At 44.5% G+C, this 13,811-nt stretch overlaps 1 protein-coding gene across 1 annotated transcript; it reads left to right on the top strand.

The window, feature by feature from the left end:
* Window positions 1–683: 683 nt before the first annotated feature.
* LOC119393591 (neprilysin-3-like) lies at window positions 684–13,556 on the top strand. The gene is made up of 8 exons (XM_037660698.2): window positions 684–925; window positions 1,383–1,715; window positions 2,581–2,746; window positions 3,364–3,468; window positions 3,764–4,048; window positions 7,909–8,354; window positions 10,676–10,825; window positions 12,622–13,556. Exons 1-8 carry the CDS (start codon window positions 695–697, stop codon window positions 12,985–12,987), a joined length of 2,082 nt encoding a protein of 693 aa, XP_037516626.2. The 5' UTR covers window positions 684–694; the 3' UTR covers window positions 12,988–13,556.
* Window positions 13,557–13,811: the final 255 nt, after the last annotated feature.

The raw sequence follows: 13,811 nt of genomic DNA, 5'->3' as shown, positions 1-13,811 counted from the left end.
AATCATGGCACTTGGCAATCACTACGAGCCTGAAAGATCTCTTCAGGTGACACCAGTGACAACAAACGAAACAACGCGAACGTTAGCACTAAACGAATCCACGGACATCGACAACACGACGACATTCTGGATTAGAAGAATCCAAATAGGCAGTGACGATCAGATACTGCCTTTATACAGTGTTCCCACGACAAGAAGACCGCTCAGGATGCGGATAATACGAAAGCTGGTCAAGCGTCCCAGCATAGGCAAGAGGCTGTCACGCAATAAACCACCCAAGGTAGTCTTCATTGAACTAAAAGAGTTCACGAAACGTCCCGTGAATATACAACTTGTCGTTAAGACAAACGCTGTCACGCCAGGTGAGCTTGGTCGGCCGACATTTACTGTTGAACCCAGTCACTCAAAAGTTGTAAAATATCGGTCTAACGAGAGACGCTCACCACGTAGAATCGATTCACTTCGCGTTGACTCTAATCGCGGACACAAATCAGGACGGTCGTCGACAGCAGTCACTGCCACGTACTTGAAATGGGAGAAGCCATCTAGGAGGAAAAACGTAGCCAGTAATTCGGTAAGGACCAATTACGCAAATGAATCTTCTTTATCGACTACAATGCGCTATGACGGCACGTTGCACTCAAATGAAATGAGCGATTCAGTGGTGCACCAACGCGATCAATTACAACATTCGATGAAAACCAGTGGGCTGTTTTATTGGTACCAAAATGACACCAATGGGACGCGTGACAACAAACTGCGGCAGAATACAGCCTCAACCACTGAATGCAGCTCTCAGGAATGTCTAATAGCCAGTGAACTCAATGTACACATCATGAATGGTATTGAAGCGGATCCATGCGAAGACTTCCAGCTGCACGTGTGTGGTGGACAACAAGCACGTTACCGCGGGCTCCATACACAGGTAAGAATTTCACTTGTAGCTGCAGTAGCAACACTTATAACCGTGCACTGAGGTCAATGAAAACAAAGAAAACAATGTAACAAATATTCTGTGTGAATACACCCATACTTTTCGACGTTCACTGTGAATAAGATTAGGTGTGAAGTAAAACCGCCTGCATGCTCGTCTTCTGCACGTCTTGCAGGAGGGAGAGGGTGTCTTCTCACTCCCCCCCCCCCTATTCCAATTGGTCGAATGTAAAAAAAACTGAGTCACCATAGATACAATAATGAAAAAAAAAATAAAGCGATAACGTGCTTCACACAACGGACTGGCTTTGGTCAACGGCTTTTCTGGGGAAAGGTGGGAACTAAACCGTTCATGTAATGCAAAATCGTGTATTCTCGGCTCTTACCTAGCATTTCCAGAGCTCAAATTCGACAGAAATCATTCAGTTCATTATTTTTACGCCCGACAGATTCAAGATGAAGCACTCAACACTCTCAAGACGCTCCTCGATTCTTCCTCGCTTCCGGAATCCGGCCACACGGCGATGCAGAAGGCGGTCAGCCTGTTTCGAGCGTGCGTACGATTCGCCAAAGATGGACTCGCGCTGGAGCTTCCCAAAATCAGGCACTTCCTCGAGTCCGTTGGCCTTAATCTGACTGGCCGACAGGGCCAGGTCGCTAAGGACACGACGGACAACCCGGTCTTGCCCATGCTTCGCCTTTCTCTGCAGTACGCGCTTCACATTTTCGTGGCCGTCCGCATCGATGGTCTACATGTAGTGAACGGCAAGAAGATTATGCGGGTAAGGCACTCCGCGCCATTTCTACGTGTGAGAGCAGGGCTAAGGAGACGTGGCAGTTGAATCCGTATCATTTGTTTTTGAAGAGGGGATAAGATGGGAACAGAGTACTACAGTCAGTACACGAAAAACAGTCCAATGGATAGAAGGTGTGCATAAACCGTGAATATAGTTCCCACAGATGCAACATATATGCAGTCTTCAGCTACATAAATTTAAGAAGCAAGGCGTACTATTCTTCTGGGTGGTGACAAGGGTTGACATGGAACTCCATTGGTTCCTCCTTTATTGTTCCCGTTTCAAAGAAACAATACTTCTCGATTAGTTAAATATTGTTGCTACTTAATTGCAAAAGCTTAATAATAGAATTTTATTAAAGGAACTTGTACGAAACGTGGGGGCAAAGTTCCGTAATTCAACAATAACTTACTTTTAAGTATATATCGTGTTATACTACATATTAAGCAGTGTTGCTAGTCCAACATACACAAAGCATGAACGCACTATAACTATCGGTAGCCGGATAATTCAAATAATGTGTTGACCTTATTCAAGTACGAGCAGCTATAGAAAAACTACCCAGCTGTTTCAGGCAGAAGTTCAGGGGAAGATGGATGTTTGGAGAGAGGAAAAATTCCTGGACACTGGGCGTCGGTGGTGCTACCGTTTCGGTCAGCGGTCTTGCCTTCTTCAAGGCTGCAAGTGAAGAAGTCAAGGCCGCTTGTCGAAACATTGGCTCCCGTGATACCCCGTGTCCAGAAATTTTTCATATCTTGCTGTTTATAAGAAGTGTATTGCTTCAGTCATGCCTAGGTCATAGCCGATTTGTTTTCTGCGCCTCTTTCGAATTTTCTGTGCACTGGCGTAGGTTGTCGTCAGCAGGACCGACCAGGATTGGCTCAGAGAGAGATCTATGCTTAGCGAGCAAGAGAAAAAGGATTACTACGCTGGTGTACTACTAGTCTACGAAGCTAAACCACTCAGACCGGAGATCGTAATGCTCATTCCGGACATCGCACACTTCGAATCTGAAGGTGACGGTTTGGAATTTATCTGCCTGCTTTTCGCTACCACACGACTATAGCATTGTAATAACGAGAATATTCACATCTGTACAAAAAAGATGACATGAAAGATATCGCTGTTTAGAAATAATACATTGCGTGCCATTGTATTTTTGTCATCGCAGTTAAAACAACGCTGTTCTCACCATCAGAATACCACGTGCTCGAGCGCTCACATGGGGAATTCAGAGACAGTTAGAGTGCCGGAAAGTTTCATGGTTTTCATTTTTGTTCCCTTGTACAAGATCATAGACCGTGTTACTCGCTGACAACATATAGGGTCATGTATATTTATAAGGTGACGCGTAAGAATTATCAGTTGTTTTTTTTTTCGTTTAGTGTCTCTAAGCAACCACTATACCGTCGTACTTCGTACAGTGCAATTTAGGAAAGACATAAGTGGGCGCACTCCTACAATCAAACATTACCTGACTTTTCTAAATAATTGGTTAGCATCCGCGTTACTTTGCTCAAATACAAAAAATACATACGGAACTTAGAAAGAATTTATAGAAAGTGACTGCAAACAGTAAAATGTGAGCTTTAATGCTAGAAATCTGAAAAGAAGGAATGTGTTTGTTTAACAGCTTTCAAGAAATTAATGGACCAACGGCGAATACCAAAGAAGTACAGAAGTTCTTTCATGCGTCTAGAAGACTTGGCTACTTATGCTCACTGGTACGGACAGCCAGGTAAGTTAGCAAGCAGGGACTAGTAAGGTTTAACATTTTTCGCACCTTCTCTCAGCACGCGGCATTTCCTGGGTATGCATCGGACATGCTTATATTTTTCCTATTAACAGCTAATCCACAGAGTAGTAGATTATTATAAAAGAGAGTTAAAAATATATTTTCTTCTTTGTGTTATTTAAATCCTTCTAAATTTTGTTCCTGCAAATAATGGACAAATAAACGCGCTCATCCGTAGTTTCGAAGAGTAACTGCAAAAGGGGAAATCGTAGCTGGCCATTTCTTGTTTTTTACGCAGATGAATGGCACGATCAACTTCAACAACTTTCGCGACTTGCGTACGGAGCGAATGACACTGCGCACGCCTCTTCAGCAGCCCTCGAACTGCTCAAGCTGATAACACAGCCCGAGTCTTGGCCGAAAGGACACCAGCTGATCTGTTGGAGCCTCATTCGTCAAATGATAGGCTTCGGTAGGAGCCCGCTACTGGCTACGCTGCCTGAGAGCGACTTGGCGAGCCACTGCATTCGCAAAGTCTCTGAAGTCATGGAGCCAGCAATCCAAGGACTTCTCCTCTTCAAACGTATGTCTTAACTTTCACTCTCTTAGGCGTATTGCAAGCGTTATGCTACCTGTCGTACAGCTCTGCTTATCAGAGTGTTTTTTTTTTCGTTCAACATGCAGGCACATAAAGGGGAATATACGACCTGAAATCAAACCAACACTGGCGTTTCTTTTTCTTTATCCAGATTTAAAAATTCGGCAGATCCCACTAATTCTGGGAGTCGATGGTATGCAAAGCAGTGGGCCATTAGTGGCCTATACCGAATATTTTTATTGGTTTGAGTTAAGCGTTCTGAGTTGGACTGACTTATTTGTTCATTCTGAGTAGTGATGGGTATCGTGGGAAGACCCCTAGCGAGGAAATTTTTTCGGGGAGGAAAAGGGGGGGAGGCACATGCTAAAGGCCTTGACTATTTGAGGAAAGCACCTATTTTGAGGAAAGTGTCTATGTGCCTATGTGAGGATGCAACAATTTGGGAGTGGTGAGAAGGTCCTAGGGCTCCCTCCCTCTCTCCCGCTCTACCGGTTACGAGATTGATCGTAGGCTTACCAGGCACGTCCCACTACACTGACACTATACCGACTACACTGACGCCCAAAGGGTTATCCTACGGTCCTACATGACGCCGATACTCACCTTAGACCACAGATGTCAGTTTTATCGAAATGAACTGAACGCTACAGTGCGATGATGTGACCATCGTAAGAAGGGGTTTATGCCATTTTTGTCCGTGTTTATCATAGCATGGCGAGTCATATGAGTTAATAGGTAATGTTTATTACATTGTTCCAAGCGCAGATAACGAACACTGCAGCCACAGTGGACGTTGCCACGATAAGACCTAATTATAGCGTCTTTTACGTAAGCATTTTCAAGCACTGGCGTAACTCTGTAAATGTATTTGACTGCCACGAAGAATGCCTGGGTTCGATTGCGGCTATAACGATGATTTTTAACCTTTCCATTCTTCTGATGTTTCCCTCAACGGCAGCGCTGCCGACGCCTGCCCTGCAGTTTGTTCGACACAAACTCAAAACGCGATTGCGTAAAGGTTGTTTAAAAATCTTTTATCGCCTTTCCTGGGATTTACAAACTTTGAATATCCTGCGGCTCATACCCGCATTCCATGGGCCGTGGTATGCCGGTATGTGCCACACATGACTCAAGGAAAGGGTTTCATGATGTACGCGACAACTATATCAACCTATCAATGCAATAACCTGTTCATCGTGTTCGTCGTACACTAATGCCCTCTCATGCAAATTTTGGTACGTGTCAAGCTAAGGAGACGACCACGATAGCGCCCAGAATGAGGTGGCTAGATAGATACATAGATAGAAATGGTCAAAGTGCATTTTGTTTGCTAAGATGTGCTTCGCATTGAAAACACTGTACTGCGGCTTCTATGTGCTTGTGAGTAATTTTTTGCCTTTTAACGGCGTTCTAGCTCGGCGTAATGGGTCGTGACCCAACACTATCATCATCATGAACCGACACGCACTCACTTCGTCCTCTTCTGGTTCGCTTCGAGGACACGTGCGCCGATTTGTCCGGCGTAAAGCGAAGGAGAGATGGGATGGGGAGGAGGAGAGTGAAGAAAGAAAGGGAGAAAGACTGAAAGAAATCTCTTGGCGAGAAAAAAATCCTCATGAGGCGGCTGGATTCGAACCCGCGTGCCCAAGATCTGCAGGCGTGCGTCTTACTCGCAGTAAAACAGCGCCAGCGAAAACAACAGACTAGACGAGGAGAAGGACACGTAACACAAGGCGCCTTAACCACTCGGCTATCCAGTAGTGATGCAGAACTATCGATGGCACTATCGATACTATCGATAGCTGAGTCACTATCGAACTATCGATAGTAAAGAATACTATCGATAGCGCTATCGATAGTGAAAAAATTGATGGTACTATCGCTAGTATAAAACCAACAGCACGAACTCACTGCAGAATAAACTTGGTTCCTCGCGCGCGCGGTACATAGGGGAGCCGGAGGAGCAGGCTGGAGGGCAAGAAAGTTGACATACTTGTGTTCTTCACCTGAGTGCTTTGCTGACACATGATCATAAATTCAAACTATTCAGTTGTAGCGGAAAGGAAGGCGTTACATGTAGTGGAGCTGCGCAGCTTCAAATTTATATTTCTCTTTATGATTTCAAAATACAAAAAATATCATGAACTAAGTTTGTTCATTGTAAGGTGTAACTGGTTGCTTTTGGATTAGAATTTATTGATTTATTGATGGACATATTCCGCTCTTTTAACTGCGAAAATAATTTATTTCTTTTGCCAAGAATTGCTCATAAATTAATCGAAGCTGATAGTAGGCTATCACAAATATTTTGGCAATATGGCCGACCCGTAACAGCATCCTTATTCTCACCACTATCGATAGTATTGTCACGTGGTTGTGACGGTGAAGAATGCTGCAACAAGACTCAGAAATATGGAGCTCTTTATTTGGGCGATCTTGTGACCAGAAAATCAAAACTCAAAAATACAAGCGATACACGCTGCGCACTGAGAGCCGCGAGAACAGTCGTCGGCCGTCGAGTAATCTGATCATCGGTGGAAAGCGTCGTCTTTCATGCATCCGTTATCGAACCTTACAGCGTTATCGCTGGTGCTCGCGTAAGTTCTCGAATAAACTTGACTATTCGCGTCCGGCGCGTAACCTTAAGAGAATGATCTCAAACAATCGTGAAGATTCTCAAACATTACAGCGCAGTCTGTGTCAAAGGTTGCTAACAGTTCTTGTGGGTGAAACCCTATTACATCAAAACAAAGCAATAAACACACATGGCAATAATATCGCTAGTAATATTTACCATGGTACTACCGAGTGCACTATCGATATTTTGTCGATAGTAGGACTATCGATAGTTTGTCTGCACTATCGATAGTTTCAAAGAAACTATCGATACTATCGATAGTCAATTTACCGATAGTTCTGCATCACTACTATCCAGGCATGCTGGTAGAACATAGCATAGCCTTGTATATAGTATCGTATAGCAAGAGGGTAGAAAATGGGAGTCAGGTTGAGGAGGACAGATGTGAGGGTGAGGCGGAGGAAAATGAGGGGGAGGGGGGGGGAGCGTAAAGCTTATTATATAAGGAATGAGAAATAGAGAAATGGAGGAAAAGAAATGCAGGAATACAAAGCAAGAGAGAACCAAAGAAACAGACACAAAGAAATATAGCGAGAGAAACAAGATAGAAAGAAATAGGAAGCTAGCGAGAAAAAGAGTGAGACAAAGATAGGAAATAAAGCGATAGAAAGCGAGAGAGCGAGAAAGAGAAAGAAAGAGGGAAAAAAATAAACAGAAATAAAGAGGCACAAAAAAGACAGAAAAACTAGAGAGAAGAGAGAAAAAGAAAGCGAGGGAAAAAGAATCAGAAAACTACAAAGAAATGAAGGCCGCCCAACTGTATAGAGAAATATAGAGAAATAGGTTGCCCAGCGAGCGGCGACGGGCCCGTGCTTCGCTTTGCTAAGCTTTGCGCGACTTAGTGGAAACTTCTCGCTTTTGTTTTATCGACCTTCCTCCACCTTGCGAACTTTTGGAATACCGACTTACCATATTCAGTGCCTCTACTTCAAGTTGTCAGTCTGTCCTTGCGCGGTCTTCGCTAGCCTTTTCGTTAGGCTAGAGGGAAACCTGAATATCTTAGAAAGACGCCGGTTGTGGGTCGATTCCCGGACCAGGCAAACATTTTTGTCAACTAAGAATTTATCTGAAAAATCCGATCGAGTTGCCTTTGTAGCTTCGTGCTTCTAATCGGGTGAATTCAAAATTCCCCCCTTTCATAACCTTCCTTATTCATGCCTGAACTTTTTCTGTCTGTTTCTCTGCAACGTCATATTTTCGAACGCAGAGTTCACTCCGGAAGCGCGGGCGCAACTGGAGGCGATAGCCAGCGTCGTCCTCGAGACAATCACGAAACATCTGAAGGAACGCGGCAACACTTCCCGGCACTGGGTTGATTCAGCTCGACTGGAAGCGCTGCACAGGCTAGCCACAGTGGAGCTAGCTATTGGTTTTCCTGGTAACATTCGAGTAGAGTCAGACTTGGAGGCCATGTACGGCTCATTCCCGAAAGCCAAGAGAATATTTTGGGAAGCGTGGATTCCGTCCGCTAAGATGGTTCAAAAGCGCATCCTTGAACGCGTTGGTCAACCGGACGTGAACTTCGGGGCTGCGGGTATGCGAGCAGCCTACTCTCCGTGCCTCAACAAGCTTGTGATCCCAGCGGGCATCGCGAGACCGCCATTCCTTATAAGCAATGGCCCTCCATCGTACAACTATGCAGCCATTGGAATGGTAGGTGCATTTGGATAAGCTTTTACGCGACCCATTTTCAGTCCGGCGGAAGAATGCACTAAGGAATGGGTTCGTTACGTTGTTGAGTCCGTGATTATCGGCTACGGCAGTCACATTGCATGTAACTATAAAGTGAGGCGCCACACTTAAGCCAAAGAGAAACATAAGTGCGATTATAGCTACGTTATCTCAGTCTGAACTTGAGCCCTTAACTCAATAGGTAATTTGCACCAGCTAACCCAGAACAAGTACTTCTGTATATTTCTGATATCATTTGTAGTAATTATGATATAAGTGCGAAGAAAGTAAAGTGGACGAAAAGATAACTTGCCGCCGGCAGGGACCGAACCAGTGCTAGTCAGCGCCGATCGCAGCAATAGCGGCGAGTGTGGAACACTCTTTTTCTCGCTATTGGCGTCACGTAGCACGTGATCTTTTTTTTTTCTTTTTTTACGAGCGGGCAGCTGACCAATAATTCCTCGCATACCACCTGAAGGCATCAAGTCTGCCAGAACGAGACCCTCGCTATGAATGAAGGAAAGAAGTTGACTTTTAAGAGCTCGTATTTTTGAGAAGCAATGTTAATGAGAACAGACAATAATGCCAAGCAAAGTATAGGGGATATTATTTGTAGTAATTATGATATAAGTGTGAAGAAAGCAAAGTGAACCAAAAGACAACTTGCTGCCGACAGGGACCGAACCTGCGACCTTCGAATAATGCGTACGATGCTCTACCATTGAGCTACAGCGGCGGTCATCCTCCCGTGCACTTTTGGTAGAGCATCGGACGCGTTATTCGAAGGTCGCACGTTCGGTCCCTGCCGGCGGCAAGTTATCTTTTCGCCCACTGTGCTTTCTTTACACTTATATTATAATTACCACAAATAATATCCCCTATACTCTCCTTGGCATTATTTTCTGTTAGTTCTTACACGGCCGCCGGATGAAAAAGCGCACGGGCGCTTTTTCATCCAGTGGCCGTGGTTCTTCTTAACATTGTGTCTAACAAAGAGAAACGAGCCCTTAAAAGTCACCTTCTTTCCTTCTGTATATTTGTATATAATATCATGTAACGCGAAATCTAGAAGGCTGGTAAGCTTGTCTGCTAAGTTCTAACACTTCCGTCGAACCAACTCCGCATACCAAGAACGAAACGACAGTGCTGTGACCGAACGCCTAAAATTTTCGTCATTTCGTGAGGTCTGAACATGGTTGCAGAACACACTAGTAACAAGTAGGGAGTCGTAAGTATTCCATAAACTAATTGCTATCGCAAACGCTAAAGAAAGTGAAAAGCAGATACCGTGCTTATGTTCCTTCTATGGCTGCCAATAAGCAAGCTAAGATATACGCCGCCGTGCTGAGAACGAAGGATCAGGTAATAGACCAAAGACGGACGAACATTTCTTCCGTAAAATACACCAGCAAACTTATAAACATCCCTATTGGTGTGTTTAGTGAAGTTCATTTTAGCTCCAACAGCTTCTGCGTAGGGCAGACAGGCTGTTGTGCTGGTCAAAGGTTCTTCATTTACAATAAGAACGAAGCCCACTGCGCTGTAAACTATCTGCACGCATTTTGCGGGCGAGTGTTGTATGTTTTACATTGTGTGCGAGATATCTCGTTACGACCTGTACGAGATATATTCTCACGTCCACAATAACGACAATTATCTTTATTGTTAACTGCGCACAACCATGCGTGATCTTGACGCCTGTCTTATTTGCTCGCTATACCTTCGGGTACTAATGCATACCCCTGTAAGAGTAACGAGCCTTATTTGTTTAAGTTAGGTCCACATATATCCTAACAATAAAAGTCACGGGGTCCCTTATGCGTTCAGCTAAGACAACTCAAAGGCGAAAGCCACCTTTTTCTTCTCGGTCGATGTATTTATCCTGCCCTGCCACCCACCGAAAGCTTTCCGCACCTAACGTGGTTCTGCACTGCCTCCATCCAGCATGGGCCCAACATTGACCAAGCGATGGTGCGTGTGATGACGTCATCGTGTATTGTCACGTATTGTCATATAACAGTGACCCCATAATGACGTCACAAATTTTGGCAATCTGTGACGTCGTGATGACGTCATACGGTGACGTAATCGCGTGATTATTTTTTGCATCACTCGTGTTGGCGCCGATGCCGCCGACGCGGGACGCCGGTCAACTTTTGCGTTTTATGAGGGATCTAAGGTATTCGCCTAAATATGTTTTACGTCTCGCACATGATGAGCAGCTTTCTTTTGTTATGGTTTATACGAATGTGTTTACTCGACTCGTCACCACGTTATATGAAAAGCATTTATTTGTAACGCAGATCATCTCTCATGCATTATTTCGTGGCGACTGCTCTCCGGAGATGAGAGGAATTGATGCCGTGGCACCCGACTGTACAAACTGGTGGACACCCATGGCGCAGTATTACTACATGCAAGGAGCTCGATGCCCTACAACTGAGCCTCCAGCGGTAAGATGCCATATTTCACCTTACTGATTTTCGATCCCTTCAGCTAAAGACACTTATCCACAGTGAACACATGTGTCCTGTATATACAGTGTCTGTCACAAGTTTAAAAGCGATGGGGTTTGTGTATACTTTTGTCGAGGAGACGTTCGTACGGACCTCTGCATGACTTTGATGTTACTCACTCCTGAAGAGACTAAGAGAGGCAGTGCTTTGCACAATACTCAGATTTAGGATACTGTGCACACCCAACAACAGTCAGTAGAAGGTCTCGCACCAGATCTCGCCCGTCATTAGATCCTATTGAATTTTGTGCAAAGAATGTGTAGACATCAAACAGTACTACCAAACACCGGGCTCCACCACAAACTCAACGCCATTTCAATCGCGGTAATTACGTTAATGAATAGCACGCTAATTTTCTAGCATGCGCTCGAGATGTTAAGTTTACTACAGGTTTCCATGCCATCCAACCTCACTAGAGCTTTTTTATTCCCATGCCGTCCACTCTTTGAAGTGGTTAATAAAATTAGTCTATTTATACAACGCCTTTGAGACAACTTCGGTCAATTATGGTCATCACAATAACTTAACGTCATTTCTGTAAAAAAAAATGACGTCAGTAAAAAGCACGCTAACTTTCTAGCATGCGCTTGACATATTACATGGCTCACTTCAAGAGGTCTTGCAAGACTTTTCCAAGTAATCATCGAATGGCTTCATTAACGGAGTTCATTGCTTCATGAATCAGCTGCTGCACAAATATTTAGAATCCGCCAAGTACGAGCGGAGTTACAGGGATTTGTCGCCCGCTGCAAGCGCTTTCACTCTGCTTCCGAACCAGCGAGCGCGCTGAAAGCTACGAAGGGAGGGAAGTGACAATGGGGCAAGAAGATGCGTCCTTTCGTCAGCGCGCGTCATGACCTTGAGCACACTCCTTTCTTTTTTCTCTTCAAGCGCTTGGCTTACTCTCAGTGGGATCGCGCGGACACGTGGCGACATCTCGCGGCGGCCGCGGTAACAATGCAGCTCACGATGCTCAAATAAACGAATGGCCGTGGACTTTTGGTTTATGGCGCGGTCATTTTGGTTGATGTGATCACTTGTGGACAGAAGAGGGAGCGATTTCTCGCCGACTTTGGGTATTCATTGTAAATTCAAGGCTGCGTGCTGCGCTATAATGTTTGGCTCACGTGTTCTCAGGAGCATCGACTACCGATTGGCAGCGTTTTCTGACTATGCTGAAAAAGTATTACAGGGCCCCTTTAAAGTTTGCATGTCATTCAACTTCACTAGATCTATCTTCCCATGCCTTCCGCTCTTTGAAGTAGTAAATAAAAATGATTGATTCACTGGTTACCAATCTAAAGAACGCCTCTTAAACAATATCGATCAAATATGCTCATCTACAATGTGGACAGCGCCTTACGGGAAATGTAGTCGAAGAGGCCCCAAATACGTCGCATCAGGCGCAACGGTTCAAAGACATATAGCATAGCCAACTGTAGCATGCGCATGCTCGCGCGAAAGAGACGTCTTCTTCCTCTTGTTGTTCGAGCGCCTTGATGATGTTAATTAACGCAGGCAAAACCACATGTAGCATAGCCAACTGCAGCATGCACACACTCGCGCGAGAGAGTTCTTCTCTCTCTTGTTCTTCGAGAGCCTTGACGATGATAATAATGCAGGCAAAACCCGATTATCTCTGAACCAGCTCCTGAATCATCATTCACTTCGTGGATGTGGCGTGATTTTTTTTTGTAAAATAAGGATGAACCATTTTATTTATTTCTTTTTAGCTGGATGAGGACTACGCATACATTCCCAACCTGAATATTGACGCGGAGCTCTTGCACGTGCTGGCTGCGACCTCGTCGTCCTACGAAGCCTTCCGCACTCTTCCCGCGTCGCAGATTAATCGCGTGCTGCCCACGCTCAACTATACAGCAGAACAACTCTTCTTTGTGGTGAACTGTGCTTTACGGTGTTGCGACGACGACACTTACCGTGCTGACGACGACAACTTATTTTGCGAAGACGGTGTCTCCTCCTGCTCCTCGCCATCTGGCTGCAACAGCGTTGTCAAGCGGATGCCAGAGTTCGCCGCTGCCTTTCACTGTCCCGCAGGATCCAAGATGAACCCACGGGACACGTGTGCGATGTGACCATTGCTTGCCTCGCCGAATATTTGAGCACAGGACAGAAGGGGTTGGGAGGCCAATTCTCAATTTTATTGCAGTTCTTCAATTTGTGTTAGTCAACGATGTGGCCTTGTCTGCACGCATACCTTTGAATGTGTCTGTAAACACATTTCACGTAAGATAGGTATTACGGTCAAAATGCCAATACTCGCTTTGTTTGCGTATCATATTCATGCTTAAGTATTGATTGTATCAGCTGTCTATTTCAAATATTTCAGTTTATTTAATTTACGCTTACTAATGATCAAAATGGCGCAGTGGTCAGCATTACGATGATCCCTCTAATACACATACACATTATTGTGTGTGTAAATAGCTTTGTGAGATTAGTATTGCGGTCAACATACCAATAAGCAGTTTGTTTGCATGTCATATTAAGGTCAATATGTTGCTTATATAGTAGCCTGTTTATTTCAATCATTTCAATTTGGTGCAAGCACTAATGAGCAAGAAAAACTACACAGAGGTTGTGATAAGTGTTACGATGAACACGTTGACAAACAGGCCGTTCATGTGTTGTGTTCCGGCATAGCCTTACAGAATATTCCGTTTATTCCTACTGTTTCCCTGTTTATTTCTACTGTTTCACAGTTCGCCTTAAAAATACGTGCGAATAAGCAGAAAAAAAATGTACGCAGCAAACCAGCGTGTTCAATTTGCACTTGTGTCGTGTTCAGGCATAGCAAATGTTAGCATATATGCATAACAGCTTGTTTATTGCATAACAGCTTGTTTATTTCAGTGTTATCAGTTTTATTTCAAACACACATAATTCTAGAGTATCCTCT

The sequence above is a fragment of the Rhipicephalus sanguineus genome, chromosome 5 (genome assembly GCF_013339695.2).
Source record: "Rhipicephalus sanguineus isolate Rsan-2018 chromosome 5, BIME_Rsan_1.4, whole genome shotgun sequence".
Taxonomy (NCBI): Eukaryota; Metazoa; Arthropoda; class Arachnida; order Ixodida; family Ixodidae; genus Rhipicephalus; species Rhipicephalus sanguineus.
This window is presented reverse-complemented; position numbering and strand designations above follow the sequence as displayed.

Excerpts from the sequence above, each read along its gene's own strand:
- LOC119393591 (XM_037660698.2), top strand. The coding sequence starts at position 695 with ATGAAAACCAGTGGGCTGTTTTATTGGTACCAAAATGACACCAATGGG. Across the intron at positions 926-1,382 it reads ACCGCGGGCTCCATACACAG|ATTCAAGATGAAGCACTCAA; the intron begins GTAAGAATTTCA and ends TACGCCCGACAG. Across the intron at positions 1,716-2,580 it reads ACGGCAAGAAGATTATGCGG|GTTGTCGTCAGCAGGACCGA; the intron begins GTAAGGCACTCC and ends GCACTGGCGTAG.